Genomic DNA, 27,614 nt, shown 5'->3' with positions numbered 1-27,614 from the left:
TGGTGTTCATATAACGTAATGCTTTACCTCCCGGGCTTTTAGCCATGAGTAATGATTCCCTGAAGAAACATGGGTACCTGTTTAATTCCCTCTCCAACATACGCTCTTCTCTGGAATAAGTGCCCACAGCCTCTATCAAAGTGACGTTGTTTATGTGATTTATACTTTGTATTCTTCTTAGACAGCTTAGAGGTCATCAAATGAGCTCCAAGTAATTCTGTCTCTGTCTGTTCCTCATCTAGACCGCTGGACTTGTTGTTTATTTAGGCATTCTACCTTGTACTTGTTGGTCTCCTGATCAGAAGATTCAGTGTTAAATATGTTTTTCCTTTCACTTAACACACGTGCACACTTGTCAGCAGTTCAGTTAGTGGCTGGTGGTAGAGATGGTGCTTTTCTTGTGTGTGTGTGTGTGTGTGTGTGTGTGTGTGTGTGTGTGTTTTTAAATAATAGTTTTCCTATCTACAGATTTTAAAAACTTTGAAAGTTGTTGGTTGACAAATGGAGCACAAATAGTGTGAAATTAAAACGACAACAGCATCCTTGTGCTTTTAGGGTACATTCCTTCTTGGACTGCCATTTATTTTTACACCCAGTACGTTGTGTGATACAGACATTTTTTTCTGAAAGGCGCATGAATCGTTATCATCCACTGTTCTGAAATGGTGGTTTCATAGTTAACCTGGCTAATAACTCTTTGGAAAAAAAATAGGCTTCACAAAATATGCTAGGGATATCAACAGAGAGGATTTTATTTTATTTTATTTTATTTTATTTTATTTTATTTTATTTTATTTTATTTTATTTTTATTTTATTATTTTATTTTATTATTTTATTTTACAATATATGAAGTTTATTGTCAGATTGGTTTCCATACAACACCCAGTGCTCATCCCAAAAGGGGCCCTCCTCAATACCCATCACCCACCCCCCCACCCCCCATCAACCCTCAGTTTGTTCTCAGTTTTTAAGAGTCTCTTATGCTTTGGCAGAGAGGATTTTAAAGGCTGTTTCATTTATAGATGATTTACTCTGCTTTCTAGAATGTGGATCAGATGTACCGGGTGTGGTGTTAGGCACGAGCACACCTGCCAAGAGGGTGGCGCTCTCAGTCCCCCCGCGGCTACAGACAGAAGCAGTGTAAGCAGGAGATAGATAGGTGTTAGCAAAATGACTTTAAGGGGGAAAAAAGGTAGATTTAGGTTTTTGGGGAGACTGAGGAAAATCCTAAGGGTATTAAGAATAGAGATTCTGTCCCTCAGCACTCAGTCTCCCAGTGACGTGGAGTGACCTTTGTGTCCTGAGTCTGCTGTCCTGGCCTGAATTCTTTATGACTCATTGGCTTCCTTTTCCCTTACTTCTGCCATTTCCTGTTCTGAGTATTGGGGGCAGAGCTCAAAGTTCGGGGGACACATAGATCAGTAAATGGAACCTACTGGGGAAAATGAAAGTTTTTGTTCTCCTTTCATAGCATCTTCGGACACACAACTGCATCAGAAATAAAGCTTCGTTTTCAACTTACACTTTGAGCTTTGAAAATAAACCATTTGTGGTTTGTTGCACCTCAAACATTTTTAGAGGTGAAAAGAATACATTTTTTTCTTGTAGAGATACTCATCAGAGTGTGGATCATTCGATAAAACTTAACCTTGGTTCCTACGTTAGAACCCTTCGAGTTAGAATCTACTGCGTCAGGGAGATTCCGCCTCACCCTCTCCCCACCCACGTTTATAAATACGTGGGAAACACATAAGGTTCAGCGGAAGTGGGGGTTCTCTTCAAGTGTTCTGGGTAGCTGGCTCCATTGTCCTCTAGGCACAACCTTCTTCAAGTGACTTGATTTTTTTCATCCACAAACAATTCACTTACCACCTCCCACAAAACTACTTTGAACTCTTCTCTCACCACCCGATCATGACTTCAGGTTACCGTGCTTCTGAACTGATGTCATCCATCATAGGGAGCTTTATTAACTGGCCTGAATGATGCAGTTTATCTGTCAAGATAACACGTTAAGCCTTTTTCAAGCATATATCATGACAGTGTTATCTTTGATTCTGCAAGGTAGGCTTCTACAGACTAACCCTGGGGTTGAGAACTTCCTAACGTACCAAAAGCTATTAATTTATTTGGATTTTAGGTTGACTTACTAGATAATAAATGAAGTCTAACAAATAGTTTTATAAGTAAATTTTAAGACCGATATTTTCAGCATACTGTTTTTACTTGATTTTTGTTTTGTTTTCACATTATGTAAAAAAATCTTATTAGATTTGATTGTATTGTACTGGCTTTTAAATTTGGCTTTCTTTTTAAAAATATATAATGCTTTTTCTTTGAGTACAATGAAAATGAATTTGAATAAATTGAGGTTCTTCTAGGAACAGAAGAATCTTCCCTTGTTCTTTCTTTCTGTTAAGTTTCACCCCACACTCACCACATGCTCATGAAAACTGCTTAGTCAGTTGGCTAGAAGAGAGATCAGTCTCACTAAAGGTGGAATTTACTTAGTTTACATTGATACCTCAAGAATCTTTTAAGTTTAAAATTCTTACTAGAGTAATACAAAGACACCATGCACAGAGATGTAAGACTGGCAACCTGGAAAGGTATATTTAGTACCAGAATTGCAGATTAAGAGTTAGTATCTGTAATCAAGAGTTCTTGCAGGTGAATAGGTTACACACCCTAGTAAAAAACAGTAGCCTGTATGTACTTCTATGGGTGTATGGATGTTTGTTTTGAGATAAAATAAAAACTGACCAGTGGTTATCCCTGGAGCAATGATGGAACAGAATTTCGTTTTGTACTTTGTATATTTTTATATTGTTTAAGTTTTATAAGCAGTATTTTGCTGTTTTAATCAGAAAATATAAAAATAATAAAAAACAGCTCCATTAAAAAGCAAAACAATCTCTTGCCGAGGCTCTCATTTTATCAGATAGGGTTGTTTGGGGATGATGCCAGTCAGCAGCTCAAGACAGTTCATCTCCCAGTTGTTGGTTGTCCTCATGACTGGTTCTCTAAAAGTCTTTTTTTGTCAGTCTGTATTTATTGCGTGTTCAGTATTTAAAAACGGTGTAGAGAAAAAGCAGTGTAGGGTAGGAAAGCCTCATGTCTAGAAACTCATAATGAAATGGTTAAGGCAGGAGATGTGAAATATGGACTGGTATTCAAATGGTAAATTCCAAGTATTCTGCTAGTAATACCTGTTATTTGGTAACACTAGACATCGTACAGGAAAATGAATTTCATATTGTGACGTTAATTGCTTTAAGTTTAAATACATTTTGGAAGTCTTACCAAACTGATGTATTATTTTCTGTAGATTTCCAACACCTATCTAGAGAGCAATTGGCCTATACGGGTGAGTTATTTGTTATTTTCTTGGTGATAACTTTTATTGGATAGCGTTTGCTGCAAGAGGCATTCTGGGAATTCAGCCTTTTCGGTGGGTGCATTGATAAAAGTAACATTTTAATACTTGATCCTTTGTACATTGTTAGCGTATTAACATCTATAATTTGGTCAAATGTAACTTGCGTGTAAATATTCAGATTTTTATATTTAGCATTTTACATTTAATTCGCTTAGCAAACATTTATTAGTAGTCTGTTTGCCTGACACAATAATGCTAAGCTCTTTATACTTAATAAAGTATATAGGTTTGCAAAGAAGAGTTCTTAATTTTTTTTTTTTTAATTAGTTTTCAGCTATTGATAAGCTTGGACAGAATATTGCTGTGGTTGGCAAGTTTGGTTTTGCACATTACTCTTTACTCACCAAAAAATGGAAACTTTTTGGAAACATTACCCAGGTTAGTCTTTTTGAAATTAAAAACTGATGTCTCAGACTCTAAGAGAACTGTAAAGTAAGCCACTGTTAATAAAAACTCAAATCAATAATCAAATCAGATAAAAAATTTAGTTAATAAAAAAATGATGTTGATGTTGGATTACATGTAAGAGTCAGTTCTAATAAAGTACTTGATATTTGGTAAAGGATTTGTATGGAGATGGTTTCTAACTTGAGGATTTACTCTTCAGTTACATCTTAGGATCACCAGCTATGATCAGAATAAATATCCACAAAATTTGAGATCGTTTCGTGCTTGTCAGTGTGTGATGTAAAGATGTGGGTAGCATAGAAAGATGGGCAGTTGGATTTTGCACGAATCAAATAGGAAAAGACGAGGAAGTTACTGTTAAGTAGGTGCCTGCAGTGCAGTTGAAGGGGCTTCCTGAACCCTTGTCACCTCGCTGATCTTCGTAACTCAGGACACTGATATTACTCACCATTTTATAAAAGAGAAACTAAGATTTGGAGTCAAGCAGGTGATAAATGATGAAGCCAGAATTTAACCAAAGTCTGTTGCATATTCAGGGGAGTAATGATGCTGCATCGTACCCAGTTATTTACAGAAATGTTTGTATATTCAGAATAGGACATGAATCATTATTATTAAAGGCCCCAGAGTAATACTTAATTCTGGGGGGGGATAGAGAATAGAGCAGAAATAATTTGAGCTTTCATTGTCTGCGTAGGAATATTTTATAAGTGTGTTACTTGTAACTTCTGGCAGCATACATAAAGGTAAATAGTGTTTTTGATTATCTTTTAAGGAGCAAAATATGATTGTGACTGGTGGCTTAGCCTGGTGGAATGATTTTGTTGTCCTGGCATGTTATAACCTAAGTGACCATCAAGAAGAGGTAGGGTTTTGTTTCTTTCAGAAGTAATAGATTTTTATATTTTAAAGATGTTAATAAGCACTATTTGGTTTAATATTAAAATAATTTTTGGAAAATGAACAAATCATTTTATTCTTAAGAATTTGGCATTTTTAGGGGCGCCTGGGTGGCTCAGTCGGTTAGGCGACCAACTTCAGCTCAGGTCATGATCTCACGGTTCGTGAGTTTGAGCCCCGTGTCAGGCTCTGTGCTGACACCTTAGAGCTTGGAGCCTGCTTCGGATTCTGTGTCTTGCTCTCTGTCTACCCCTCTCCCACTGACACACACACACACACACACACACACACACACACACACACACGCTTTCTCTCTCTCAAATGTAAATAAACATTAAAAAAAAAAAAGAATTTGGCATTTTTAGGTAATGAGACTTTCATTACGGGTTACTACTTTAAAAACATTTTTAAAGGCTCACCAGGGTGGCTCAGTTGGTTGAGCATCTGACTTTGGCTCAGGTCATGATCTCACAGTTCATGAGTTTGAGCCTCACAGTGGGCTGTCTGTAGTTAGCACAGAGCCTGCTTCGGATCCTCTGTCTGCTGCCCCCCTCCCCCCACCCCTTCCCCCACTTGCATGCATACACACACTCTCAAAGATAAATATTTTTAAAAAAAATTTTTTTTAATTTTTAAAGGGATAATTCAAACTTCTAAGATAGCTTTTTCTGAGGATTTTTAGCTGTTAGACATTCTCTGTGAAGTTTATAAAAAGAATTATTCAAAGCTGAGAAGTTTATAAGGATGGCTATAATTTATTGATTTGTATGTTTATATTTTTAGCAACTGCTGGTCTACTTATATCAGATCTAGATATTCAGGTTTTTAAAAGGGAGTGCCTGGGTGGCTCAGTCAGTTGAGCGGCTGACTCAGTTTCGTCTCAGGTCAGGGTCTTATGATTTGTGAGTTTGAGTCCTCATGTTGGGCTCTGCACTGACAGTGCAGAGCCTGCTTGGGATTCTCTCTCTCCACCCCCTCTGCCCCTCCCCAGCTCATGCACAGGCTCACACGCTTTCTCTCTGTCTCTCTCTCTCTCTCTCTCTCTATCTCAAAATAAATAAACTTAAAAAAAAAGTACCTTATACATTCCCTGTTTTAATCACTTCATCTTTTGGCTATTTGTAAATGAGCCTACCCTGTGAAAATATAAACATTATTAATGCTCAGATTAGTCTTTAAATTTCTCTTACTTGAAAAGAAGTCAGTAGACAAAAAAGTCTAAAGTATTTAGTCATCTGTGGTGTAGGTATCTTGTTTTTACAGTTTTTCTCTTTTTGTGTTCTTCAGCTCAGAGTTTATTTGCGAACATCAAATCTGGACAATGCCTTTGCTCACATCACCAAAGCACAAGCAGAAACATTACTGCTCAGTGTCTTCCGGGACATGGTAATAGTATTTAGAGCCGACTGTTCAATATGCCTTTACAGTATTGAAAGAAAATCTGATGGGTAAGTATATAGCATGTGACAAGTCACTTTTTGCTTTTGTGTATTATGTTTCCTCTGTAGTTTTTATTTTCTTAAAAGTTATTCTAATTTTGCATTTCGTTTCCTTTGTTTTAGAAGTTAAAAAAGTAAGAAATGCTATGCGTAGTGATGTTCATGTGGTTATTTTTTAGCTACCTAAGTAAATAAAAGAGCCTGCACTAGCTTCTTCAGCTGATCTTACTGGATTTATTTGGAAAAAAAAAAAGAAAGAAAAGAAAAATCTAGTTTGGGATGGGGTAACTTCGATACAAGGTTTTTTTCACAGCCTTGAAAACAAGTGGTTACCAGCAATCCTAAAGTTCTAGACACTTGGGGAAATTTAACACTGGCTTCAAGCCTTAGGAAGAGTGTCCTTTGCCAACTCACATAATTTCCCCCGAGCTAGATGGCTGTAGACTGTAGCGGGAAATGCTGTGCGTCCCTGTTGCTGCTGTGTGTTGCCTGTATTCTTCTTGGTATATGGTTGGCTTGCAGCACTTAGACCCCACCTCTTGAGTTTTATTTTAATTTGTGATGTGGATTTGTTTCTTTTTTAAAATAGTCGTGAAGTGTGTATTTGCTGAAATAGCTTAGTGATTGAGGAATACTGTAAAGATATGAATTAAGAAATTTTACTAGCCTCAGATAGAACCCGTATCCTTTCTCAACTAACTAAGCCATTCCTATTTTTGTTTCCTAGTTTCCTTTCCTAATTTTCCGAGGTCTTTCTCTCCTTCTTTCCTTTCTTTCTCCCTCATTTCCGTATGTGTTTTTTGTATATGTCAACCTCACCAGTCTACTGCTTAAAGGATATTTGGGGAGGAGGGAATGAGAAGGAGAAGGCATTTGGATCATCCATAAGCATGAAATCTACTACTGTTAATAGTGGACAAGAAAGGAAATCAAAAAACTCGTTAGTCTTCACGTTGAGGTGTATTTTTCTCTTTTTTTGCAGTCCCACCACTACAGCTGGTATTCAGGTTCTTCAAGAAGTCTCTATGTCGCGCTACATTCCTCACCCTTTCCTTGTGGTGTCTGTCACTCTGACATCAGTGAGCACAGAGAATGGGATCACCCTGAAAATGCCACAGCAGGTACCGTTCCCTTATCAGAGCTTTCTAGAGTTTCGTCTCGGTTTATAGCATTTCAAGGTGATACCAGCAACTATTTATTTGATTAGCAAATAAATATTAAGTGTCTAACATGTCCTTCTATGGAGATACTGGGTTATAGTGGCAAACTAAACAAACTGGGCTTTTGTTCAGACAATCCAGAAGTAATTGTGTACATAATTAATTACAGTTGTGATACACATACCAGAAAGTAGTATAGGTCACCCTGAGAGTATATAACAAAAACATGGAATAGTCTAGGTAGAGATTTCTGTACCATTTAAATTGAAACCCAAAGGGTGAGTGGTAGTTATCTAAGAGTAGGAATTTCAGGTCAGTGAGAAGAGTAGTGCAGAGGCCCACAGGTAGGAGAGAAGGTTACACATTCAGGGAATTGGAAGAACTTCAGAGTGAGTGGACTTTATCTTAAAGTCTGGCTTTATTAGGAAGTCTATAAAGTATCTTAAGCTGGATATTATTAGATCTAAGCTTTGTAATGTTCAGTCTAACCGTAAGAAGGAGAATGAACCAGAGTGGGACAAAACTGGGTATAGGGAGAGGAGCTGAGAGGCCCTTATAACGATCTAAGTGGAGGGTGCTAGTGACCCAAACTTGCCAGTGAAAAAGATGGAAAGAAGTGGAATGAACATAAAATACAAACACTGCATGATTAGTCAACTGTAAGGAAAGAGAAAACATAGTGCCTTAGTTTGTGATTAAACCAACATTTTAAACTTCCTATTCCAAGTTTCCTTCTTTTTAAAAACTTTTTTAATGTTTGTTTGTTTGTTTGTTTGTTTGTTTATTTATTTATTTATTTATTTATTTTTTTCAACGTTTATTTATTTTTGGGACAGAGAGAGACAGAGCATGAACGGGGGAGGGGCAGAGAGAGAGGGAGACAGAATCGGAAACAGGCTCCAGGCTCTGAGCCATCATCCCAGAGCCTGACGTGGGGCTCGAACTCACGGACTGCGAGATCGTGACCTGGCTGAAGTCGGACGCTTAACCGACTGCGCCACCCAGGCGCCCCAATGTTTATTTATTTTTGAGAGAGAGAGAGAGAGAGAGAGAGAGAATGAGAAAGTGCAAGCCAGGGGAGGGGCAGAGAAAGGGAGACACAGAAGCAGAAGCAGGCTCCAGGCTCCGAGCTGTCAGCACAGAGCCCGACGCAGGGCCTGAACTCACAAACTGCAAGATCATGACCTGAGCCGAAGTTGGACCCTTAACCAACTGAGCCACCCTGGTGCCCCCAAGGTTCCTTCTGTTACACAAATGGTTTCCAAAGTTCATGTCAATGTGGAACTCATTTTCAAAGGAAAACTCTATGTCAATTTATTTGTCATCTCTGTCTTCTTAGTCTGTCTTTTATTTCCCATTAAGGCACTTCCATTCATCTTCTTTAAAATCTAGATCCCATTTCCTCTGCAAACTATATTTCATGATAGCCAGAGAATCATAGTAATAAGGAAAAGTTCTATTTTACAGAAGAATTGAAGCTGAAAGATGTGAAAGGAAGGTAAGAATTATACAATCACCATTTTGTAGCCCCTGTGGAAATAACTGATTTATACAGTGGTCAGGTGAAAGGTTGATGGGGTATTTCACAATGAGGAGATGAGGTGGCCATATCTAAGTCTTATTAATCCACTTTAGCATGACTACAAGTGGGAGAACCAGGTGTAGTATGCTTCCCCGGGGTGATGCAACATTACTTCACATGAAGAATTCTACCTGAATTCTGAGCTAAGCTTCTAGAGTCAAGTTCCATTCATAGGAAATACAGGAATAGAGGTTTAGTTTATCACCACAAGGAAGCAGAATGTAGAACATTCTATAGGAATGTGGGGGAACAAAGTAAGGGGAGACTCTTCTAAAGAATTCTTTACAACTGTAACAATCAAATGCAGTGCTAAGTTCATTTGTGTCCTGATTCGAACTGGCTATAAAAGGCACTATTGGGGCACCTGGGTGGCTAAGTTAAGGGTTCAACTTTGGCTCAGGTCATGATCTCATAGTTCATGGGTTCAGGCCCCGTGTTGGACTCTGTGCTGACAGCTCAGAGCATGGAGCCTGCTTTGGATTCTGTGTCTTCCTCTCTCTGTCCCTCCCCTGCTTGCTTGCACGCATGCTTTCTCTCACACTTGTGCGCTCTCTCTCTCTCGCTCTCTCTCTCTCTCTCTCTCTCTCTCAAAAATAAACATTAAAAAGTTTGTTTTAAAAAGACACTATAAAGCAATTAGAGATACTTGATATCCACTCAGGTGACATTAAGGAATACCTGTAGATTTTATTAGATGCAGTGCTGGCATTATGATTATCTAGACAAATATCCAAGTACTTTGGAGATGCATAGTATAGGGGTAAAACAGCATATCTTCCTTTAAAATACTTTGGCATAATAAATGAAAAAAAAGGATGGATGGAGCAAATGTGGCAAATCTTGAATAACTGAATTTGGGTGATGGGAATCTTGGGGTTCGTTGTACTATTCTCTGTACTTTTGATCACATTTGAAGTTTTCGTATGAAGGAAGATAAAGGGACTCCTCGTAGTTCCCAGTTGCAGTATGCAGTCAGTGGCACCAGCAATACTGGGTACCACATTTAAGAAGACGTTTCCAACAGACACATGAAAAGACGCTCAACATCATTCATCATCAGGAAATTACAGAACCACAGTGAGCTATCACCTCCCGCCTGTCAGAAGGGCTAAAACAAAAAACACAAGAAACAATGTGTGTTGACAAAGATGTAGAGAAAAGGGAACCTTCATGTGCTGTTGTTGGGAATGCAAACTGGTGCAGCCACTGTTAAAGACAGTACAGAGGTTCCTTAAAAAGTTAAAAATAGAACTACCCTATGGTCCAGTAATCACACTACTGGGTATTTACCCAAAAAAAATACAAAAACACTAATTCAGAGGAATATGTGTACCCCCATATTTATTGCAGCATTATTTACAATAGCCAAACTGTGGAAGTATCCACTGATAGATGAATGGTAAAGAAGATGTGATATATACTATGGAATATTACTCAGCCAAAAATGAAATCTTACCATTTGCAAAAACATGGATGGATCTAGAGAATATAATACTAAGTGAAATAAGTCAGGGAAAGACAAAAACCATTTGATTTCACTCATATGTGGAATTTAAGAAACAAATGAGCCAAGGAAAAAGAAACCAAGAAACACTCTTTTAAAAAAAAAATTTTTTTTTAAATGTTTATTCATTTTTGAGAGACAGAGAAAGGCAGAGCATGAGCAGGGAAGGGGCAGAGGCAGGGAGACACAGAATCTGAAGCAGGCTCCAGGCTCAGAGCTGTCAGCACAGAGCCCGACGCAGGGAGACACAGAATCTGAAGCAGGCTCCAGGCTCGGAGCTGTCAGCACAGAGCCTGACGCAGGGCCTGAACTCACAAACTGTGAGATCATGACCTGAGCCGAAGTTGGACGCTCGACCGACTGAGCCACCTAGGCACCCCCCAAGAAGCAGACCCTTAACTGTAGAGAACAAACCTGATGGTCACCAGAAGGGAGATAGGTGGGGGATGGGTGAAATACACGACAGGGATTAAGGAGTGCACTTGTGATGAACACCTGGTGATGTATGGAAATGTTGAATTCGCTATACTGTACACCTGAAACTAACACTATGTTAATTGGAATTTAAAAAGTTAACAAAGAGGGCCTTTCACAAAGGGAAGAGATCTAATGTGGTAAAGAGCAGATTAAGAAGTTGAAATGTAGTAGGAAATAGACTGATGACTCCTTGCACAGAGGGAAGACCAAGATTGCTACAGCAAGGCATGTCTTGATTCAACATTAAAGATTAAAGAAACCCCAACAACGAAAACTGTTTAAAAACAGTGAGATGGCCTCCCTTATGAGAGGGGCTCCTTGTCTCTGAAGCTCCTAAGAATCATCTGCCAGAGAGTTTTTAGGGCAAGGGATGGTATATTTGATTCTTTCAAATTTGGCATTTGGGAGATACATGTAGTCCCTGCTTTTATGGTAAGTTTCTGAAAAGCTTATTAAAATTGCTTGAAAGTGCTGTTGCAGTCATCTGTTCTTACATATTGTAGTATAGAAAATGTTGAATGCATGGACGCGAATGAAGTTAAGAGAAATGGTTGCATTTGTTTAGTGAGGTAATGTAAACTGTAGTGAAATTTGCCCATTTTAACACTCCACAATGGTCATTGTGAACATTAGTCATGTTGTGGTGAATTGCAGTAGGTTCTCCTAAGAAGTGTTACGGAGTTTCTGTGCCAGTCCCTGGGCCCACTGTTCTGATTCTTGGGACTGCGTCTTCATTTTTCTTTGTCCTCTGCGGTCAAGCTCTTACAGTTGCCACGCGTCTTTTAATTTCCATTTTTCCTTCTCCTACCTCCATGTTATATGTTGTTTCTCATGTGTTATGGAAAGATAATCCAGTTTTTAGTTTTCATGTCTTTCTGTGCTAAATTGAGAACCACAACTTCTTTCCAAGTAAAGTTCTGTCTTTGTAGCACTTGTTTGGAGATACTGTCTTTTTATTTTTTTAATTTCTACTTTTTTGTAAATTAACAGCATTTCTTTTAAGTGTTTTATTTTTATTTTTGAGAGAGAGAGCAGGGAGGGGCAGGGAGAGAGAGGGAGACAGAATCTGAAGCAGGCTCCAGGCTCTGAGCTGTCAGCAGAACCCGATGTGGGGCTGGAACCCATGAATAGTGTAGCAAGATCATGACCTGAGCCGAAGTCGGATGCTTAATCGGCTGAACCAGTTGAATTATGCGTCCCAATAACAGTTCTTATTACATTTATTTTCTACCTGGACACAGTCTGAAGAAAAAGTGAATGACAAAACCCATGAATCTCCTGGACCGTCTTGCCATTTCTTATACACAGTCCCTGTAGTGTCGGAAAGCCAGTACAAAAGAGCGTTTGGAGTAACTGCTTTGCAATAGCATACGTAGGGTGTCTGTGCTGTTTTTCTGACTGGACCCTAAATAATAACGACAGCTTAAATTCATCCTGTCGGCAGGCCTCAAGCTGGGATGCAGTCCCACCCGTTCCTTCCTAAAATTCTTCCCTTCTCTGGTGTGTGTCACGCTGTGCTCCTCTGTCCCTTCTGGCCACCGGCTGCTTTCCAGTCCTGCATCCTTCGCTTGAGGAAGCTCGTCCGCTTCCTTCACTTCACCAGCTCACTGTGGTTCTGGCGTGTTGCTCTGAACTCCGTTCCTCTCTGACCGCACTTTTACTTGCAAGTCTTCAGGTTCCTTTCACGTTTATTTAACGAGCGATGAAATTAAACCGTTCAATTTTCCCTTCCTTATTACCTTCTCCTTGTAATTTGTCGGTGGTACCTGGCACCTCCCCTAGGTGTGACAGCCTGAAATCCTCTTTGATTCAGTTCTCTCTTTTCCTGCCTTTCATATCTGTGGTGTCTGTGAGGTTTTTTTTGTTTTTTTTTTTTTTTGACGGGGGGGGGGGGGAGGTTTGGTAAATCAAAATACTAAAATGCTCTTCCTCTTTACAAGTGAAAACATCTTGATATCTGAGATTTCGCTGTAAAACAATGCTTTTCAACCTTCAGCCAGGTGAGAGGGTTTTTAATGGGGAGTCCTACTTTAGGATTCGATTGAAATGTTCCATAATGAAAAGGCAGACTGTTTCATTCACTCCTGAAGTTAACACCCATGATGTCTGCCAGTACCTCAGAATTTTTTTACGTTTATTTTGAAAGAGGGAATGTGAGCAGGGGAGGGGCAGAGAGAGAGGGAGAGAGCGAGAATCCCAAGCAGGCTCTGCACTGTCAGCACGGAGCCTGACATAGGGCTTGAACCCACAAACTGTGAGATCATGACCTGAGTCGAAATCAAGAGTCATATGCTTCACCGACTGAGCCGCCCCGGTGCCCCTGGATAATGGATAACTCAGAATTTTTAATAACTCTCTTAGTTAAGAATCATAAGTAGTGGCTTATTTTCTGCCTTGTTTTTAAACCTGGCTTTCCAGCCCTCCTTGAAGGTCTCTTTTAGGTTTTTCCCATAATATTCCTAATCTAGTCAGATTGTTCTCATTTTCCCAAAAGAAACGTTCTGTCTCGGTGTCATTCACGTGATGTTCTTCATCTGGAGAACCAGCCCCTTCCCTTTCTCCCGGGTGTCCTCCTCACCCTTCAAGCCCGTTTCCCCCCGTAAGCCTTCTGTGGCTGTGCCAGCGAGGTCACTGAAAGGTCCCTCACATTTATGAGCTTGTGAAATTCTCCTCATTGTATCAGGAGAATTCAGCTCTGCCCTCAGTTTTACATTCATTTGTACTGTTCCTGAATTGCAGTGTGGTCGGTTATACCCTGGCCAGAGAGCAGCCTGTTCTCCACATTGCCCAGCAGAACTGCTGTGCACGGTGCACACTCCGTAAACACTGTTGGTGGTTTCACCTGTAAACCGTATAGATTGGGGGGGTGGGGGATGCTGCAGACCTACGGATTAGCATGACTTCAGTTTTTCTTTCAGGCTCGCGATGCAGAGAGCATTATGCTAAATCTCGCAGGACAGCTCATCATGATGCAGAGGGACAGATCGGGGCCTCAGATCCGGGAGAAGGACAGTCACCCCAACCAAAGGAAGCTTGTGAGTAAAATGAAAGTCATTTAGAACATTAAGGATGAAGGGATAAAATAAGAGGAGAGTATAGTCTTGTGACTTGGAAACTGGAAGACGTGTAATATCAGCCTTTAAGTTTCTAGGTAGAAGACTGTTTGCGAAGGGTAAATAAGAATGTTTTGCAACAATTATATGTTCCATGCTCCCGATGGTAACGCTTAGGCATTATTATTTGCTAATTCTAATGGGAAAGTAGGATAAATTGATGAAGTTTTTGGGGTCTTTGGGTTTTGTCTTGTTTTTAGATTTAAATACACATACTTTGAAACAAAGGAAGGTACCCTCATTAACTCTAATTCTAAATAGAGTCCCCTAATTTTCCCAAAAGAAGTTGTGCTGTCATTTTGAAAGACTTTCAGAAACTGGCACCTAGGAACTTCAGAATGTGCAGATTTAGTAGGAAGACGATTGATTCTGGTCTTTGCTTTTGCAGCTGCCATTCTGTCCTCCCGTTGTACTGGCCCAGTCCGTTGAAAATGTCTGGACCACGTGCCGAGCAAATAAACAAAAGCGTCACCTTCTGGAGGCCCTGTGGCTGAGCTGTGGAGGTGCAGGGATGAAAGTTTGGCTCCCTCTCTTCCCCAGGGATCACCGCAAGCCCCATTCCTTCTTGTCCCAGCGGATCATGCTGCCTTTCCACATCAATATTTACCCCCTGGCTGTTCTGTTTGAAGACGCGTTAGTCCTTGGTGCTGTCAATGACACTTTGCTCTATGATTCTTTGTACACGCGGAACAGTGCTCGGGAACAGCTGGAGGTGCTCTTCCCTTACTGTGTCGTGGAGAGGACCTCCCAGATCTACCTCCACCACATTCTGCGTCAGCTGCTGGTCAGGAACCTTGGGGAGCAGGCCTTGCTCTTGGCCCAGTCCTGCGCTGCATTACCTTACTTCCCTCACGTGCTGGAGCTCATGCTCCACGAAGTGCTGGAGGAAGAAGCTACCTCACGGGAACCCATTCCCGACCCTCTGCTTCCCACTGTGGCAAAATTCATCACCGAGTTCCCCCTCTTCCTGCAGACGGTTGTTCATTGTGCCAGGAAGACTGAATATGCCCTGTGGAATTACCTTTTTGCAGCCGTTGGAAACCCCAAGGACTTGTTTGAGGAATGCTTGATGGCTCAGGACTTGGACACAGCTGCCTCTTACCTTATTATCTTACAGGTAACACTTCTCTTCTCATAAAGGTACAAGACTTAATGAGCTTAAACTCAGGAGAGAGAAAAAAATATCCTGTGTCGACACTGTGTTTGTGTTAAAGGGACTGACACAGTCTGGTTCTCTGTTCATTTTATATCTTCTTTTTGAAGAACTTAATCTTATCAGATGATGTCAGAAAACTTTTTTGAATTTTTTTTTTAATGTTTTTATTTTATTTTTGAGAGACAGCTGCGCGAGCAGAGGAGGGGCAGAGAGAGAGGGAGACGTGGAATCTGAAGCAGGCTCCAGGCTCCGAGCTGTTGGCACAGAGCCTGATGCAGGGCTCGAACTCGCAGACTGTGAGGTCATGACCTGAGCCAAAGTCAGATACTTAACCAACTGAGCCACCCAGGCGCCCCAGAAAACTTTTTTGAATATCATGAAGTAATGCTTCAAGGATTTTTTTTTAAGTTTATTTTGAGAGAGTGCAGGCAGAAGTGGGGCAGAGAGAGAGGGAGAGAGAGAATCCCGAGCTGGACCTGTGCTGCCAGCACAGAGCCCCACTCGGAGCTTGAACCCACAAATTGTGAGATCACGACCTGAGCCGAAACCAAGAGCCGGATGCTTAACCAACTGAGTCACCCAGGTGCCCCTGCAAGATTTTTTAAAAATCCTGTTTGTCCATAAGTAGGCCTGAAACCGATTGAGTTCATGGTATTATTTTGAATAATATTGTATATTATTATATAGACAATGTAGTAGCATATACTACATATATATAGTATGATACATACAACATCTGTTACATAGGAAACGTAATAATAAAGAGTTATCTTTAATATTAGCAGGTTTGGGCTAGTGTCGGCTAATTGGAGCTCTTTGAGCCTCCTGCAGGCTCATCGTGTTTCCTCACATGCGGAATTGCCGAGCGGGACTGTGGCTGCAGTGTGGGTCCTGGCAGAGCACCTGTGCTGGGCTCCCCAGAGCAAGCTGAGAAGACTCGGGCCGGCCACAGTAATTACCCTCGCAGCACACGGTTCTTCTCAAATGAAGGACTTCTTTGAGACTCCTGAAAATTGGTTCCACTGTGTGTTTGACAAAAGGGCTTCGTAGTTGTTGTTCTTATCAGTGTCATACGCATTTGACAGGCTGCACTTTCATCGATCTGAGAAGCTAATCATAAACTTGTTTTAAACTCTGCCTGGAGCACATTTCTTGTGTGCTTATTTACTTCACGAGCACTGATGAGAACCAGAGGAAACAGTCCAGAGGAAGCTGGATGGCCCTTAAATTCTGTGATTCCTTGGCTAGCCTAAAAAAAGCCACAGAATGTTAAAAAGAGAAACAAAATAGATGCAGCTGTTTTTTGTTTTAGGTCACCCCTTAGACTTTCAGTGACCTCCCGAACAATGGAATTGGAAACTTTTTCTCTCCCAGTTCCAGCATTTTTGTGGGTTGTCAGATAATAATTACAGTCAGATTAGCCTTTCCCTGAAGGCCAAGGTAGGCGGTGAGGTTACACCTGTGAAAGAATTACTGAGGCCCACTGTGCAGCAGAACTACAGACTGTTGCCCGGAGCCACGAGCACTTTTGTCACATCCTCCACAACCTGCCACAAGAGGTGGACCTGAGCTTTTTGGAGTCAGGCAAACCTAGATTTGTATTGTTGCTTTTCGGCTGGTCGTTAAGTTCCTAAACCCTGTTTCCTCATCCGTAAGATAGGAATGGTGTAAGTACTTTGCGGAGTCAGTAGGAACCAGGGAAGAGAGGATGTGGGTCAGGTTTATGTGAGGTGTCTGGAATATAGCGGGAGTTTAGAACATCATATTTATAGTACACCAGCCGAGTGCTTGCCTCGCTTTTCCCTGCATCGTCCTCTATATTGGTCCCTTTCTTGTTACTGTTAAACATTCCCCTACAGCATTGTGGCTGCATTCCTTCTCTGGTTCAGAAACGGTGGAGATGAAGAGTTGCTCATACTTCCCAAATAATTTGCCGTACAAAAGGAATGCTTGTCTTTGGTTGTTTTTGTAGAATATGGAAGTTCCGGCAGTAAGTAGGCAACATGCTACCCTTCTGTTCAACACAGCCCTGGAACAAGGCAAGTGGGACCTATGTCGACACATGATTCGATTCCTTAAAGCCATTGGCTCTGGAGAATCTGAGACCCCTCCATCCACACCTACAGCTCAGGTCGGTTGCAGAATTGCACAGCTTCTCTAGACCACACACCTCCATGGCACCTTTCTCTAACCGCACTGCACATCGTGTATGATCACAGGAACCCAGTTCAAGTGGTGGATTTGAGTTCTTCAGGAATCGAAGCATCAGTTTGTCCCAGTCAGCTGAGAATGTTCCTGCTAGTAAATTCAGCTTACAGAAAACACTGAGTATGCCATCCGGCCCTTCTGGGAAAAGGTAAAAGAATAATGAGCCGTCACTGCTGTTAGGGCATTCTGTGGCACATTGCATTTCAGGGCGTTTGTAAATTGGATCTTAGGAAAACAACTGTTTGATCCAAATGCACTTCCTTCTTCCATTTGTGAAAGGCTTGAAGACCACACAGAAGGCCTCCCTTCTTCCTTCCGCCGTATTTCACTTCATTACTTTCTGTACAGTTTCTGTTCCTTGTCCTAGAGGAGGTCCTGTGTCCCCATTCTGAATGCAGGCAACTTTGGATTACCCTGATAATAGAGGACCAGAATAAAAAGGAAGGTAATTAAATCTGCACATAGTCAGAAAGCCTTCTTACAGTCAATACTTTTACCTTTCTTTCCAACTGTACCTCATGCTGAAAAAATAAAAATTTAGTCCCAATTTACTTGACTCTCCTGTGACTCTTTTGATTGGAGAAGTCATTAAACAGTGGGAGAGCCAAGGGGAAGTGTATCCTGAAGACAGAAACCTACATCACACAGAGATGGGTTACTGTCTCCTGAGAGGTCACTGTGAACTCACACTGAACGTTATAAGATAGAATTTCCTCCAGTTTGTGAGGAGGTGCCTGTGTTCCTTCCTCTGTTGTTCCACATTCTCGGCTCTTGTCTCTTCCCTAGTCTTTTCTTTTATATTGTTTTTATGGTTACCACAGTGCCTGACACGTAGTGAGAACTGGCTGAACTTTTTTTATCATGATATTTTACTACTTTTTCCTATCACGGCCATTTATGCCGCCCTTACTCCCAACATATACACACACAGTCATGGGCTGTGTCCAAGTAAAATGCAACCACAGGATACTCTAAACAGTTGCCAGGTGAACAGCGGCTTCTCAGCCATACCCTGAACATAATTACTGGCTAATACATATTAAGTGCTCAGTATGTGCCTGGTTCTAAGCATTTACGTGCCTATGTCTTTTCATCCTTACAACCTGTAAGGGTGGACACTGTTGGTAACGCACGTTGTAGAGGTGAAGAAACAGAGGCCCAGACTGTAAACTTGTTTATGTTCACACAAGTAACTGAGAGGTAGAGCCCAGATCTGAATCTAGAGTCTTCCAGTGCTGCCTCTCATGAAGATACCACATTACCCAGTTACCAAACCGATCATCCCACATCAGCCCATGTGAGTAGAACTGCATACAGCCAAGCTGCAAAGTTTTAAACATCGGTTGTATGTTTATGTGTCTGCTTATCTCCCATTCCCCTGGAGAGACTTCATGGCGCCTTGCGTCTCCTCAGCTTCTTTGGTCTGATCTCCTTGCCTCTTTTCATTGGTCTCTTCGACTACAGCATTATTTGCTCTCTTTCTTTCCTTCAGCCAGTCACCACCCTCCTCCTGGTTTGGCTGTGTCTGTCTCCTCTTTTTCCTATTCCATACTTCATTCTACAAGTATGTTTTAAAAGCCTGCTGTGTTCCACGTACGTTCGGCAGCTTGTATCACGTGCGGGAAAGCCGTGGTCCTTTATCCTCAGTCAGTCACTTAGATCTGGCTCCCTCCCCTCCCTCTCCGCATGATCGTTCCTACCGCATAGAACTACGCGGAGCCCTCCAGGGACGGTTTTTCTGCAGGCTTCTCGTCTTCCCACTTACAGATGGAGCAAAGACAGTGACTGTGCTGAGAACATGTACATTGATATGATGCTCTGGAGACACGCCCGGCGTCTCTTAGAAGAAGTTCGGCTGAAGGACCTCGGCTGCTTTGCAGCCCAGCTGGGCTTTGAGCTCATCGGTTGGCTGTGCAGGGAGCGCACCCGAGCCGCGCGGGTGGACAACTTTGTGCTGGCCCTGAAGAGACTCCACAAAGACTTCCTGTGGCCACTTCCCATCACCCCAGCCTCTTCTGTCAGCTCTCCTTTCAAGAATGGAAAGTACCGAACAGGTAACGCAAGTTCGTGTCACTTGGACGAGAGTTGTATTTCACTGCAAGTATTTGGACATTTTGTCTAGTCCATATTCACGGAAGTCTTTTCATTCCTAAACTCAGGAACAGATAAAACCAACTTTTTGCACATCATTGGAACATCCACCATTTGACCAGGGATGTAAATAAAGTAGAACTAGGTCTCTAAGTCTTGTGACCTTGAAGTTTAATTTGTAAATCCAGCCACTGTTAACAGATTATCAACAAGTTGAAAACTGGCTGAATATAACTGCTACCACACTTACCTTATCGTGGGAAGTTATGGAATGGGTTAGTCACGGACCTGAAAAGCCAAATTGTGATTTATCCGGTAGGACGTTCCAGAGAAGTGGTAAAAATGCATCTTTGAGGACTTGGGCTGTTGTCTAATCTAGGGGAAGACAAAGTGAAACTGTTTTGGTGAAAGAACAATTAAAAGATAATGTATGTTTATTTTTGAGGGAGGGAGAGAAGAAAAAAAGTGCGTGTGCACACGCGCGAGTTGGGGAGGGGCAGAGAGAGACAAGGAGACACAGAATCTGAAGCAGGCTCTAGGCTCTGAGCTGTGAGCACAGAGCCTGAGGTGGGGCTCGAAATCCCGAACTGCGAGATCATGACCTGAGCCGAAGTCAGACGCTTAACTGACTGAGCCACCCAGGTGCCCCCCCCACCTTTTTTAATTTTTATTTTATTTTTTTACTGTTTTATTTATTTTTGAGAGAGTGAGTGAGTGCAAGCAGGGGAGGGGCAGAGAGAGAGAGAGAGACCCAGAATCTGAAGCAGGAGTTCAGGTCTTTTAAAGAAAACTGTTCTAAATCATTATTACTCATGAAAATCCAAACAAAAACCTTTTATTAAGGCATTTGGAAACTTCATCTCATTTTAAGAACCAAGGAAAATCACTTAAAAGATGAACAGAATAAATCCTGTTTAGTGCCGGTAAGAGCCGCAGTGAGGGAGACTGTCAGACGGCATTACCTAGTCAATCCGTCCCTTTGGTCCCCGTCCCAGGTTCGTGGGGGTGATGAGTGTAGGACAGTAATTAGCTTTGACCTTTCAGTGTTTGGGAGTAGGGGGGAAGAGAAGCTGAAATAACTCAATTGGAAATGTTACTGCGTGCATCTCGAATTGCCACTTTCTCGTTTTGGGGCCTGCCTTGCAGCAGGAGAGCAGCTGCTGAAGTCTCAGTCAGCGGACCCTTTTCTAAACCTCGAGATGGACGCTGGGGTCTCTACTGTACAGCGAAGTCAGAGCTGGCTCGGCAGCATCGGCCCCGCCCACCATGAGATAGACACGGCCTCATCCCATGGACCACAAATGCAAGACGCCTTCCTGTCACCTTTATCTACTAAAGGTACATGTCATTTGAAGTCTCAGCTCTTCACTTTCCTGGGAAGGTTTTTGTGCTTTAGGGCCCAAAATAGAGCCTTACTCCTTCATTACAGGTCCTTGAGGGTCAGTCATGAGAATCTGCTAGAGAGGGGATAGTTACTAGAACAAGGCCCACTGGCCTTAACTATCCTTTGCTGTATTTTAGATGGATAACGCAGGTAAACTGTCATTCCAGGTCAGCGCTGATAACATGAAACTTGGCACTTGATTTTGATGAAACAAACACTAAGCTTGAACTTGAAGTAAGCAGACTGTTACGCTCATGTAAGGAATACCATTCTTGTCATAAGTAGCCATGGGTCATACAGAATTGTAGTCAGTTATCTTCTAATTTTTATTTTACTGATAAAATTTGTGGAAATTTTCTTGTTCTCTTGTGAGTGTTAATGTAATAGCGTTAATTTTTCCTCCTAGTCTTCAGAGCCTAATAATCTGGCCCTTCACCAGAAACTGAGTGCGGGCATCCATACTGGGGGGGTCGAAAGTTGAAGAAGTTTTAAAATGACTCACGTTGTTGGGTTCAGAGTTACAGGGGTGTGTGAGTAGGAGGTGGTCTGAGTGTTGGCGGTTTTCTTAATGGCCAAGCATTTGCCCGGTGTTTGATTTTCAGTCTGTCCTCACTGTTTCATGAACCTGCTTTTGTGGAGAAGCTTATGGCTGCCGTTCCTTTTGTTTAAATTGTGGAAGATACACACAGTATGTTCCGTCTCCACCGTTTTCATGTGTAAACTTCAGTAGCGTTGGGTACATTCACATGGTTGTGCAGCCAACCTCCAGAGCTCGCTCACTCTTCCCGGCTAACATGCGTCCCCAGTGACCCCTCCCCGGTGCTGGCAGCGACCACTGTGGTGTCTCTAGGAATCTGACTACTTTAGATGCCTCTTGTGAGTGGAATCGTACGGTTTCTGTCTTTCTGTGACTCAGGCTTAGTGCACTTTGTCTGACATTCTGAGTTCACCCCTGTGGCAGCGTGTGTAGACCACCACACCCTGTTTATCCGTCCATCTACCCTGTGCTGGGCACGGGGCTGCTCTGACTTCATGGTTCCTGTGAACAAGGCCGCAGCGGATGTTGAGCGTGCACTGGCTCTTCAAGATACGGCTCTCAGTTCTTCTGGGCCAGAGTGGGGTGCCAGGTCACAGGGTTACTACTCTTGAGCTTTTGAGCAACTGTCGACCCGCCAGCATTGACAAAGCATTCCAATTTTTTTGTCTACCAATGCTTGCTTGCTTGCTTGCTTGCTTTTTTAAAGCATCCCAATTTCTTGACATCCTTGCCAACGATTTTATTTTCTGGGCCTTTTTTTAAAATGGGGACGTGAGGTAGTGTCACTGCTTTTTTAAGAAAAGTTTTTAAAGAGATCATTTCAAATTTAAAAATTAGAGATAATAGTATAATGGAACCTTTGCCTCCCCACTGCCATGTGTCTGTTACCCAGCTTCTGTTATTAATTCATGACCAGATTTGTTTGATCCACTTTCCCTTTCCTGTATTACTGAACCAAATCCAAGACGTGCCATTTTTTATCTTTGAATATTTCAGTATGTACCTTTAAAAGGAATCTTTAAAAAAACAAACCCATAATGCCATTATCATTCCTCTTACAATTTAACAGTAATTCCTTAAAACCATCAAATGTCCAGTAAGTATTTAAATTCCAGTTGTTTCCTAATGTCATAAATATTTTTACGGTTAGGACCAAGATCCAGGTGAGAGGGTCAGACATTGTGATTAAGTTTTCAACTCTTTAAAAACTGATTGTTCTCTCCCCATCCTTTTTTTTTTTTTTTTAAACCCTTTGCAGTATTTTCATTGACGAAACTTGCTTCTGTGGATTTTCTCAAAATGTGGACTTTGGTGATTGCTTCTTCATTGCTCGACCCTCTCCTCTGTATTTTTTGTAAATTAATAATTGTATCTAAAGACCGATCAGATTCTGGCTCGATTGGTTTTGGAGGCAGGCAAGACTACTTCACAGGTGGCGGTTGTGTTTCTCTGTGCCTGGGTCTCTCTCTAATGAATTTTTTTTTTTTTTTCAAATATCTACTACTGTTAACATAACATGGGAGTTTTAGCAGTGGATTTAACGTTTGGCTTTGAGAATTCCGAGCAGAAATCCACATGTGAGGAACTGCTAATATTTCAAATTGAACATTTTCTTCATGAAGCTAGTTCGTAACTTTCGGTCCTTTCTCATCAGGTGATGAATGCAGTATTGGTTCAGCCACAGATTTGACGGAAAGTAGCTCCATGGTGGACGGAGACTGGACAATGGTGGATGAAAACTTCTCCACACTCAGTTTAACTCAGTCGGAGCTGGAGCACATCTCCATGGAGTTGGCCAGTAAGGGGCCTCATAAATCCCAGGTCCAGCTTCGGTGAGTTTCTCAGTTTTTCAGAAGCCCAGAACGCCTACTCAGCGTGTTTGGGCATATAGCGTACAGGGGTTCCGTTCCTGATGACGATTCCCGTCTCCATCTGCGGCTTCTTAGTGTCGATCTTTGTGTTTCTTCTCATGCATAGGTACTTGCTGCACATGTTCATGGAGGCAGGGTGTCTAGACTGGTGCATCGTCATAGGCCTGATTCTCCGAGAATCCTCAGTAATCAGCCAGATCCTGCTGCTCATCCAGTCTTCGGAGGTGGATGGAGAGATGTTACAGAACATAAAGACAGGGCTACATGCGGTAGACCGATGGGCCTCTACGGATTGGTAAGTGTGGGGCTCCTTAGGCTTGTTACCTCTGCTGTCCTGGGGTGGGCCCTGCCCCTTCCGAGTTAAGGTTTAGTTCTGCTAAAGTTATTTGGAGATTTTTAGGTTGGTAGAAATAAAAGTGCTTTCACACACTCATTTCTGTTCACTTTTTTTTATGTGTATTTATGTTGAGAGAACGCGCCAAGGGAGGGACAGAGAGAGAGGGAGACACAGAATCCAAAGCAAGCTCCAGGCTCTGAGCTGTCAGCACAGATCCCGACACGGGGCTCGAACCCACGAACCATGAGATCATGACCTGAGCTGAAGTCGGATGCTTAACCGACTGAGCCACCTAGGTGCCCCTAGTTAATTTTGAGAGGGAGAGAGAGTGCCAGCGGGGGAGGGCCAGAGAGAGGGAGAGACGGAGACTTCAAAGCAGGCTCTAGGCTCTGTGCTGACAGCCTGATGCAGGGCTGGAACCCATGAGCTGTGAGATCATGACCTGAGCCGAAGTCAGACCCTTAACGGACTGAGCCACCCAGGTGCCCCCACACGTTCACTTCTCAAGTGGTTTTCTGTAGTCACCATTCTCTACCCAGCCATGTGTGTGAGTGCAGAGCGGTATGGCACAGGTGGTCTCAGAGTTAGGCTGGAACATGAGATCTGTGGTTCTGTAGAACTGCAGGTAATAACCTCTAAGCATCTGCTGAAAAGAGGAGTGTGTGCATTTAACAGTCCATAGCAGTGACCAGCAAGCCCAAGTTAAGAGTTAGTGGTTAGAAGTTAAGAGCTTTGGCTTCTAGTCCTTTATAACCAGCTAGGTGTGGATTTGGGGTTTCCCTTACTTGGAGCTAGTTTGTTTCTTAGTCGCCAAGTTCACTAAGATTAGATGTACCCTGTGAAGGTTCTTTTTCAAGTCTGAAACTCTGTTGGTCCTTACACTGTGGGATAGGATTTTTTTTTTTAAGTTTGTTTTTTATTTTGAGAGGGAGTGAGCCCAAGTGGGGGAGACAGAGAGAGAGAATGAATCCCAAGCAGGCTTCACGCTGCCAGGACAGCGTGAAGGACAAGCCCCATGTGGAGCTTGAACTCCCCAACCGTGAGATCATGACCTGAGCCTAAACCAAGAGTCAGATGCTTAACCCACTGAGCCACCCAGGCGCCCTGTGGAAAAGGATTTTTGAATTACGCTACTACTGGAGAATGTTAGTCCTTGCTCCTCGAGCTCAGAGCTGTAAGACACACACACTAAAGGCTGCCCCCCCACCCCCACCCCCGTGCTGTCCCCCCAGGACACCAAGGGGGGCGGCATCATTTCCTACCCTGTGCCTCCTCCCCCTCCACGCAACATCTAGCATTGACCTCAGTTTCAGCATTTAGGAGTTTATCCAGAACATTCCATGGAGTATTTGCAATGTGGCAGTAGAGAGCTAATTTTCTTTTCTCTCTGCCTAGTCCTGGATATAAGCCATTCTTAAGCATCATTAAGCCACAAGTACAGAAGTTCAGTGAGCTGACAGAGGAGCAGGTCCAGCCTGAAGCCTTCCAGCCAATAACTGCGGGTAAGACTCCTGAACACACTGGGCCCCGGGCAGAGGAAAGCCGGGGCCCCTCGGGCCATGGAAGCCTCCCCCAGGGCGAGGTCGGAGGCAGCGGTCTGGTCGGCAGGAACGAGGAGGACGCAGCCCGAGCAGAGGAGGAGGAATCCTTTCAAGACGGGACTTACGACTGTTCTGTGTCCTAACGGCAGCGGTGTGCCATCACCACGGGCAGTGTTAACTTGCAGCGGCATGTGCAACTGAGGAAACTGGCCTAGCTGGACGATTTAACCAGGGAGAGAACTCAGAGACTCTGGTAAGGTATTACTGAACTTTAACTCTTTCTCTTCTAAGAAATCTGACTCCATAAAAATGTGATATCAAATCATTTTTCGTAAAATTTTTTAAGCTGCAGTGGAAAGTAATAAAGAGCACTGTACAGTTGTACATGAGAATATTTTGATTTTATTCGTAAAGAATGGTAGCTCCTAAACCTTGGGATTGTTTTGCCCTAGACGAGCCTACTTTTTCACTACTTAACAGCTTCTTACGTGTTTTCTGGTTCAGCGTGTGTCCAGACTGCTTTTTAAAATTAAATGCTAAGGTGCTTGCTGTAGCTCATCAGGTACTTGAGCTACCTGTGTGCCCCTTCGGATGGAGAGCACTGGGCTCCGTCATCGGGCCTCCTGAATGGACACCTGCCATGGCACACCGTGTGGCTGTTGTGACAGGGTCGTGCTCCTTGGCCTTTTGTAGCCCATTCAGTCCCAGTCCTGAATTGATGGAAGCTGTGTGCCTGCTCTCTTAGCAAGCTTGATTCCTGCCAGTCCGTGTGGGCAGAGGTCTGGGGGGGGGGGGGGGGGGGGGCGGTTCTTATCAATTATGCTGTTAGATACCACTAAACTATTTTGTATCCGAGAACTGTATCTTTTTGTGAATACTCTTGTGTAAATATACTCAGAGGCACTGTTCATATTTTTAGGGCTTATATTATAATCTGTAAGGTTTTATGCTGGATTCTGCATGGCTATTCTCACTCTTGGAAGAGAGACAAGACTTGCTTTTCTTTCCAAATCTGAGCAGTCTTCAGAGAAGAGAACAGGTTTATCGGCTTGGTCATACAGTAACGGAAACGGTCACACTGATCATGAAATCAAACAGGTTTTGTGCAAATTAATGTAGTTTCTTATTTATTGCTTTTGTAAATTGAATAAAAATGGGACTTTCATGTAAATAGACTGCTGAATCCTGTATTATCACGGCTACTAAAAATTACTATGTGAACAATGCATTCTTCATTGTAACTTTTAAAATATTTTATGTATTTCTAGATAGGACTTAAATGTTAGTTTTCATACATTATGAAAACCTACCTGCATACTCCTAATTGCTTCAGACTAAACGCATATCCACGGTATGTACTTCCGGTTACCTTCTGTCAGTATTAATTTAGATAGCTTGTTTGTACTGTGCAATTTGAACAAAGGAATGCAATGTTATTTTTTACAAAAACAAACTTATTTTTGTAATAACGATGTATTTGATGTGGACCAAATTCATACCACTATGTAAAACAGCCTCCTTTCTCATAGTGCAATTACAGTTTAAAAATAAAACTTGGTCCTCTATCCTGGCTTTTTAAAGTAAATGGCTGGATACAGTTGTCCTGGCCAGGTTTCCTTCGAAGGGAAACTCAAAAGCATTTTGAAATTGCTTAGTTCAAAGTTCATCAAAGTGTTTTAAATTATTGAGTTTGGTAATTTACTATCATTTACTTTTTACATTACAAGTGCAGTAACGTCACGTCCCCAAACTCCTGAACGGGTGGGATATGTGATTATGGTACCTGCTCTTTCTGGTGCTACTTTATTTAAGCCTTTGTTTTAAACCACCTTTCCTGAATCTTAGGATAGAACAATAATGTTTCCCATGTGAGTACATGCAGCCCAGCAAGAAACCAACCTGAAATTTCTTCTCCTGTCCTAGTCCATTAGGAGGAGAACTAGCATTATTTTTGTGTTTGGTGTGAATATGCGGTCAATAAAAATGATTCACCGTTGTAAACAGCTGTGATCCTCTCAAATCTCTGCATGTGCTGCTGGGTCCGTCCTGCACTCTTACAAGCAGGGCACCAGTAAGTGAACTGTACTCCTGTGGGGAACACCACCAATGAATCTGGTCTCCTAGACTTGCTTTTCCATGTAATAGGAAATGGACGGCCCTAAGGCGGAACAATTGGGAGGTTTACAGAAATCTTCTCTTGGTAATTTGTAATAGACTTCACTTTTTTAATTCATATTTTTATTTTGCCTTGTTTGGTTCACATGTCAATATTTAAGCCATAATTTTAACCAATGAATTTCAGTATTCAGTAGAACTATTTGAAGTTTGAATTATTTGCTGATACCAAAACAAGAAGTCATTTGGGTGGGGGTAGAGTCAACGTTTGCTTGTAATTAAAGTTGCTGCTACTTCTGTAATGTGTACTTTTTTTTACTTGGTAAAGGGCAATAAAACCATTACATGCA

The 27,614-nt window shown here is 42.1% G+C and overlaps 1 protein-coding gene across 3 annotated transcripts in view; it reads left to right on the top strand.

Moving 5' to 3' along the window:
* Positions 1-27,614, top strand: part of RIC1 (RIC1 homolog, RAB6A GEF complex partner 1) — a 135,584-nt gene extending 107,970 nt beyond the window's left edge. For 2 of the 3 annotated variants that reach the window (XM_043566525.1, XM_043566524.1), the window contains exons 13-26: positions 3,330-3,368; positions 3,708-3,818; positions 4,624-4,713; positions 6,036-6,196; positions 7,170-7,308; positions 13,829-13,945; positions 14,412-15,140; positions 17,152-17,310; positions 17,399-17,535; positions 19,155-19,441; positions 20,628-20,816; positions 23,055-23,232; positions 23,378-23,566; positions 25,004-27,614. In XM_043566525.1, coding sequence (XP_043422460.1) covers positions 3,330-3,368; positions 3,708-3,818; positions 4,624-4,713; positions 6,036-6,196; positions 7,170-7,308; positions 13,829-13,945; positions 14,412-15,140; positions 17,152-17,310; positions 17,399-17,535; positions 19,155-19,441; positions 20,628-20,816; positions 23,055-23,232; positions 23,378-23,566; positions 25,004-25,292 — 2,814 coding nt within the window. In that variant the 3' untranslated portion in view covers positions 25,293-27,614. The remainder of the gene's footprint in view (positions 1-3,329; positions 3,369-3,707; positions 3,819-4,623; positions 4,714-6,035; positions 6,197-7,169; positions 7,309-13,828; positions 13,946-14,411; positions 15,141-17,151; positions 17,311-17,398; positions 17,536-19,154; positions 19,442-20,627; positions 20,817-23,054; positions 23,233-23,377; positions 23,567-25,003) is intronic. The other variant, XR_006295066.1, reaches the window with a different exon arrangement.

Source organism: Prionailurus bengalensis, chromosome D4 (genome assembly GCF_016509475.1).
Source record: "Prionailurus bengalensis isolate Pbe53 chromosome D4, Fcat_Pben_1.1_paternal_pri, whole genome shotgun sequence".
Lineage (NCBI taxonomy): Eukaryota > Metazoa > Chordata > Mammalia > Carnivora > Felidae > Prionailurus > Prionailurus bengalensis.
The sequence above is the reverse complement of the archived record's forward strand: the minus strand, read 5'-3'. Positions and strand labels throughout refer to the sequence as shown.